The 7500-nt window shown below is 35.1% G+C and overlaps 1 protein-coding gene across 2 annotated transcripts in view; it reads left to right on the top strand.

Moving 5' to 3' along the window:
* Positions 1-7500, top strand: part of LOC147026198 (ral guanine nucleotide dissociation stimulator-like 1) — a 59070-nt gene that overhangs the window by 1447 nt on the left and 50123 nt on the right. Inside the window, exon 2 of one of the 2 annotated variants that reach the window (XM_085881352.1) lies at positions 1042-1083. The exons of the other annotated variant lie outside the window; for it this stretch is intronic. Coding sequence (XP_085737478.1) covers positions 1042-1083 — 42 coding nt within the window. The remainder of the gene's footprint in view (positions 1-1041; positions 1084-7500) is intronic. 2 annotated transcript variants of the gene reach the window in all.

Genomic DNA, 7500 nt, shown 5'->3' with positions numbered 1-7500 from the left:
CCGATTACGTAGGATCATTAGCATGGTGAGAATCTCTCTTTAAATTGGTAAAAGGCATTGATGCAACAAGCAAGCATCATTAGATGGCAAAACTGAGGATTATAATCAGCAGGCAGAAAGAGGGGGGAACACACATGTAGGCAGAGAGGGCATGCCACAGAAAGCAATCTGTGAGCCCACCAGGCAAGCAACCATTGGACCGTGTCGTTGAGCTCAAAATGGAATCGGATTATTAAATCTGGAATCCTTAGTTTTCTGGGTCGGCAGCTATCTGAGCTGCCTTAGCAACTAATCCAGCATTCCATTGGCAGAAATATTCACAACTGTATCGTCAGCCGCCTCAACACGGGTGTGCCTTAGTTGAACCAGAAGTCAACAGATTTGGATAAAAAATAATTAACAAGCATTTCATTACAATGTGGGAATTAGGCAGTTATGACATTATGGGATGAAAAACTGAATAATTTTCTAACTTAATTGGAAAAAATTTTGCAAGTGCGTTAATGCCTTTATGACTGTAAATTAGAGACAATATGACAACAACAACAACAACAACAACAACAATGCCATCTCAAGGCTAATCTGTGCCACCTACTAAGCCAACAAAGCGTTATCTGTAGTTATATTAAATACCTAAATACTACTGTAATTTGAGATCTATCTATTTGTGTGTTTGTTTGACTTCTATGCACTCCTGAACTGCTGGACGGAATGAGTTGAAAATTGGTGGGTGTACTCAGGGAGGTGCACCAGGAAGGTTTTAAAGATAAAAAATAATCAGTCTTGGGAGTTTGGGGGAACACACACCAATATTCTGTCGATGTAAATGTGTGTTGGATTGTGTCACTCCCCATGAGGGTGGGTATAGCAAGTCATCCCATCTGTAACATTAGGGGAATTAACCAGTTTGTAAAGACGGGTTCTTCACTAATTTAATCAAATCGGAAATCAAGTTTTTATTCAATTATTCCTCTACCAGCTCATTTCTGGTCTTACATCCTCTACTCTTTCTATGCTTTGCCCCCCCCCCCTTCCCCCAAGGTTTCTACAGGGCACATGAGGTCCACCAATGGCTCCATTCTGGTGAAACTCCCAAAATCCCGAATCATTGCTCATCTCTGCTGATTCGTTCCTCTTTTTTCCTCACCTGTGGAACCAACTGCCACATTCCCTTCAATCTCATTCTTTCCTCAAGGTCTTCATGACAGCTGTTCACCACCATCTCAGATCATCCCCCACCCAAAGCCATGATCTTTTCCACCCTCAATGAACCCTCCCCACGCCCACATCTTTCCAAGTTTCCAGTTTTTCCTTCCTCAGAGTTTGTGGCCCCATGTGTCCATTGATGATGTATCCATCATCTAATACCCCGTGCGTCCTCCCCATCCCTCATTCTTCCCCGCATCCCATATTCCTCCAATCTTCCCTCTTTCTACTGTTCCTTTTGTTCTGTTATGTCCTGATGCATTCTATGTTCGAGCTTCTCCACGAGGCTCGACTTTGTATATAAAAGAAAATATTGGTCCAGTTCTTTCAAGGCAAAGATTCATTCACAAAGTGTAGTTTTTATTATTTATTTGGTGTTCGTAAATACAATAAAATTGTACAATATCCACAAGTGGTATAGGCCAATTTACAGCATTATTGAAAAGTCATATATTTGCAAATCCAAAAAGGTTATACTTTGCCAATGTATGGAACTTTTAACCTCATCTATAACTCCCACAGCTCGTCTTTCCACAACTTCCCCGGCCAGTCAGTATTATGCTCCTGTCAATTGGTATTTGTAACTTGCCTGAGCTGGAAACTCCTGACTTTGTAGGCAAAGTCTGTTTCATTTGTTTATTTTCTTTGATATAATTTAAGATCATCGTTTCTTTTATTTTTCTTTTGTTCAAGAATCCACGTGCACGTCCGCATGCGCACGCGCGCGCGTGCGCGCGCGCGCACACACACACACACACACACACACACACACACACACACACACACACACACACACACTGGTTCATTAATGACCATCAGAGGGGTAATGCCTGTTTCTTCTGACATAAATGTGTTGCCAGTCGATAAATTATGATTGACGCTTAAGACCTTCAGTATAACTAGGAATGGGCAATTAAAATGTGCAAAGGCGGTACCACCCATAAATTCCACTGTCCCTAAAAAAGATTAGAAAAATATACGTTCCTTGCAAACACAAACCGCTTTCAGCTATGATGCAGTGTGCAGATCAAGCTATGGCTGCAAGCCTGTTCGTTTATTTATACTGGAGCTGCTTGCTATCCCCTGGGAAGTTTAAGGGAAGGGAAGGAAATGGATAAGAGGTTTGCAAGACAATACCAGGGTCAGACAGCTGAATCTCATGAACAACAATGCCAGATAGCCTCATATTTGAGATGTGGCTTATGGTTTCCATGTCATCAATGATCATTGGACACAATGTGTCTTCAACTTTATTTTCATCTTTTAAGCCCCCCAAAACATCTATGTAATACAATAAAACATCACCAATAAATTAGGCCCACTCCAGTTGGTTCAATCTCGTTGGGAACAACCTTCAAGCATCACAATAATCTCGTCTCTCAGTGAGAAAGCCACCAGGCAAGATGGCGTCCCACCCTTGGAACCTCCACATAATATTTACAGGCTGGAACTTTATAGATGCTGAAATGAACTTCATTTTACCCTTGTGAAACGGTTGGTTGTTTTCTTATATCTATAAAGGCCCTACACCCACACACATCTAAGGTTCTTGCCCAGAAACATATGCAATTGCTTAGAAAGCTTTGAAGAAACTTTATTACATAATGAGTGGTTAAAATGATTGTGGTTAGTCATAAATACTAACCAGGTATCGGAACCATGCAATATCTCTACCACTGTCATGGCATAAAACCCCCTCCCACTCGTTCAGATGGAATGATTTGGGCCCTGATCCATTAGGCAGGCCTTGCTTTAAAGTGAAAGAAATTGGGATAACACAAACGAAACTATCGTGAATGCACCAGTATTGACGGAACAAAAGCAAAAAAAGTGTAAATAAACTTTATGGGGACCTGAGAAGCTTGCACCTGAGCACCATGGGGCTTCTCTTTTCCTTTCCTTCCTTCCAGGCAGCCTGCACAGATAAAGGACATCATGGTATACACCTCCATTCTTACTACTCCATTATAGTCCCGATGTGGCTGAACATAACCTCAGGTATTATTATATCAAACCACCCTTTCGATTCGGCTGAGCGAAGTGAGGTCGAGGCCATCTATTCCTGATATGTGAAACACCCTTCAACCCACGCCAACAGAAAGCAGACTTTTTGGAATGCCGGTCACAGTTTCCGCCCCATCATAATGTAACTTTGTTTAAAAAACAAAAACATCCGCCTCCATAGATCGACACTCCTTCCAATGTTAAATGTTTCGTGTCAATTGCTCAAGTTGTTGCGGAGTAAACAAACTTAAAAGCGAATCGATGTGAAAAATTAAAGGCAGAAGGAAAAAATAAAAAAAGTAATAAAAGAGGGCATCGGCTGATGTTTCACACATGGGTCACAGATAGTGTGGACATCTATTACTAGTTATACATACATTTACTTACATGTAAATCTCAGTTACCTGCCTTAGTGGCATAATGGTTGGAGTGGCTGCTCTGAGTCTGGAAGGTTGGTGGTTTGAACCCTGGCCTAGTTATACCAACAACTTAAAAATGGTATGTGCTACTTCCTTGCTTGATGTTTCACATTTTAAAAGGATAAGTTATGGACAAACAACCATAAGTTGGTAATGCTTTGATGGGCCTAAAGACTTCTTCTTTCCTCGAAGTTCCTTAGAAGGGAACTCCATTTGTTTTATTTTATTTTAAACCCTGACATATACTACATTGGAAAATTGTCATTTCTTCAACTACCTCCACTGCAGTTACTTATCATGAAGTTAGTGTTTATTCGAATATATCTTTGCTTTTACTGTTTCTTATAATCACATCATTTGTAAACTTCTACCCATAACTTTCTCTTTTCAAATGAAAACAACTTGAAGGTACATTTAAGTATCACCTTGTCCCAATTGTAACCCTGCTTGGACCAGTCTTGGCGCTGAATTTAGTCTTCTTGGTGTGGGTTGTCTTTCAGTTTGGCTGCAGCTGCTGCAATGAATTTTCCACGTGTCTCCTTCGTTAAGTATCTCCAGATGCGTGTTAGTCTCACAGAAGGATGAAAGGGGCAAGACCCCATTCCCCTCCTTCCTCTTCTGTCCCATTCCTTTCCAATTTCTCCATACCCACAATGCATTTCAGGCAATTATAATTTGACAAATCACCCCAGGCTCGTAATTAAGCTCAGGATCTTCTTGTATCCCTCGCCAAACGATCGGCACTCGTGGTTGAGCCTTTTTTCAACCAAGGAGAGCTTTTCTGAGATTTGCGCACATATGGCACCATGTTTTCTTCTTGCCATTCATTAATCATTGTCTAAGAGATTTCTATTCCGGTGAAGATTAACAGGAATTATTTTACATCATCCTGCTTGCACGACACAAGGGTTGAAGTACGCCAGCAAAGAAGCTCGTAAGCAAAATGCTCTCCTTCATGCGAGCAGCAAATCTGTTCAAATCCGATTCTTGCCACGCATCTCAAATCTTGCTGAAAGCCGTTTTACAGCCGGACTTACCACATAAAGGGACTTGTGCTTGAAGCTATAATCCAGCAGAATTAAATATGGCACATTCAAAAGGTAAATTGTGATTTATGAATCCTTGGAATTTGCTCACCCCCTCGTAACTTGTACTGTTGAATCATCATTTAATAACTTGGTAATTTTCTACTCCATTATCCATAGGCAAATAGTTGATGACAGTCAAAGCCATTGTGACATCAAAATTCCCAAACTGTCGCTGCGTTTTGTTCTGCCGGCTCGTTTTGCGTCGCAGCTATTTATTTTTAAAATCCCATCATAAAAATTGCTATCACAAGTGAGAATGTTTCACAAGTGATTGCAATGTTCCCTGTGGGATCTAGAGATTATTTTTGGAGTACGACAAGCAGACATAAATGCAGCAAGTCGTGTAAGTGTGCATTTCATTGGTTGTTTTGTAAACAATGATGCAAAAATAAATTGACAAACCCCTGAGAGATAGACCTTTGCCTTTCTTCCTTCCAAAAACTTTCCGCCTGCGTTCCAGGCAGTGTAAATGGTTCCCCGAAGGAGGTTTTCATTGTCAAGGGTTTATTGTTTATATGATTTGCTGTTGATCCCTTGTAAGCCGATGAAGTAGTGTTGTTAAGGACATGGACTTTGGATGATAAATAATTGACCTGCTATTGTAGATTTGCTTACTACTGTCCCTGTTGTTTTTTTGGTTTTTTTCCAAAGCGAGCACAATTTTAAGGGTATTCTGTAATATCTCTCTCAGACAAAAGGACTTTTAACTTTTTGGCTTCTATATGATGCAATAATGGTAAAATATTCTGACGTTTTATTGTTTTCATAAAAATAAATTATAGTCACCTCCAATGATGGAGTTCATTCAATAGCTGGGGTGCACTAGCACTCAACGAGAAACTGTCAAACTCGATGATGCACATTCATCATTCGTTTATTCATATATATATATATATATATATATATATATATATATATATATATATATATATATATATATATATATGTATGTGTATGTATATATGTATGTATGTGTATGTATATATGTATGTATATATATATATGTATGTATATATGTATGTATATATATGTATGTATATATATATATATATATATATATATATATATATATATATATATATATATATATATATATATGAATATATATATATACATATACACAGGTTGAGTCAGAAATAGCGCCCGATTTCTGTCAGTTGAGTGTTTGTTTGCCATTTGTATTACAGTGTACAAGAAGGGAGAAATAAATGAATGACATGTTTATCTAACCATTTATTCAAGAAAAAATTATTACGGAACTGTACCAAGCTGTTTTACTTGCAATTTTCAAAGTGTCCTCCCTCATGATCGAAGCACAATTGCAGCCGAGCAGGCAAAGAGCGGCGCACACGTCTGCAGAGTTCGATATCAATTTCCTCAAACTTTGCAGTGAAACTGTCACTCCAGGTAAATTTACCTCCTTCTAAACTGTCACTCTTGGGTTATTCGCAGGCGAGTAGACACAATTGTGTCTGTTTACTGTGCCATTTAGCTCAATTTGGTGCAAATTCAGTAACCTTCCAAACTCGCAGCAATAACCTGCAAAACAAGATCAAAAATAAATAATTTACGAAAATTAATAATCTGCAAGACAATTATTAACAACATAACTTCCCAGACAGAATCTGAGGCCGAAAAAACAGAAATCGGGCACTACTTTTGACTCACCCACTATACATATATATATATATATATATATATATATATATATATATATATATATATATATATATATATATATATATATATATATATATATATATATATATATATATATATATATATATATATATATATATATATATATATATATATATATATATATATATATATATATATATATATATATATATATATATATATATATATATATATATATATATATATATATATATATATATATATATATATATATGTATATATATATATATATATATATATATATATATATATATATATGTATATATATATATATATATATATATATATATATATATATATATATATATATATATATTAATACTAGTGTGTGTGTGTGTGTGTGTGTGTGTGTGTGTGTGCGTCACCCAGAAAGTACCGATCTTTAATAATAGACACAGTGAGTTAGTCAGTCAGTGGTTAGAATGATATATATATATATATATATATATATATATATATATATATATATATATATATATATATCTGATATATATATATATATATATATATATATATATATATATATATATATATATATATATATATATATATATATATATATATATATATATATATATATATATATATATATATATATATATATATATATATATATATATATATATATATATATATATATATATATATATATATATATATATATATATATATATATATATATATATATATATATATATATATATATATATATATATATATATATATATATATATATATATATATATATATATATATATATATATATATATATATATATATATATATATATATATATATATATCAGATATATATATATATATATATATATATATATATATATATATATATATATATATATATATATATATATATATATATATATATATATATATATATATAATCATTCTAACCACTGACTGACTAACTCACTGTGTCTGTTATTAAAGATCGGTACTTTCTGGGTGACGCAGACACACACACACACACACACACACACACACACACACACACACACACACACACACTGACAATGACAATGACACTGACACTGACACTGACACTGACACTGACACTGACACACA

The sequence above is a fragment of the Eptatretus burgeri genome, chromosome 5, assembly GCF_056783735.1.
Source record: "Eptatretus burgeri isolate ZD-2024b chromosome 5, Ebu_testis_v1, whole genome shotgun sequence".
In the NCBI taxonomy this organism is placed as follows: Eukaryota; Metazoa; Chordata; class Myxini; order Myxiniformes; family Myxinidae; genus Eptatretus; species Eptatretus burgeri.
The sequence above is the reverse complement of the archived record's forward strand: the minus strand, read 5'-3'. Positions and strand labels throughout refer to the sequence as shown.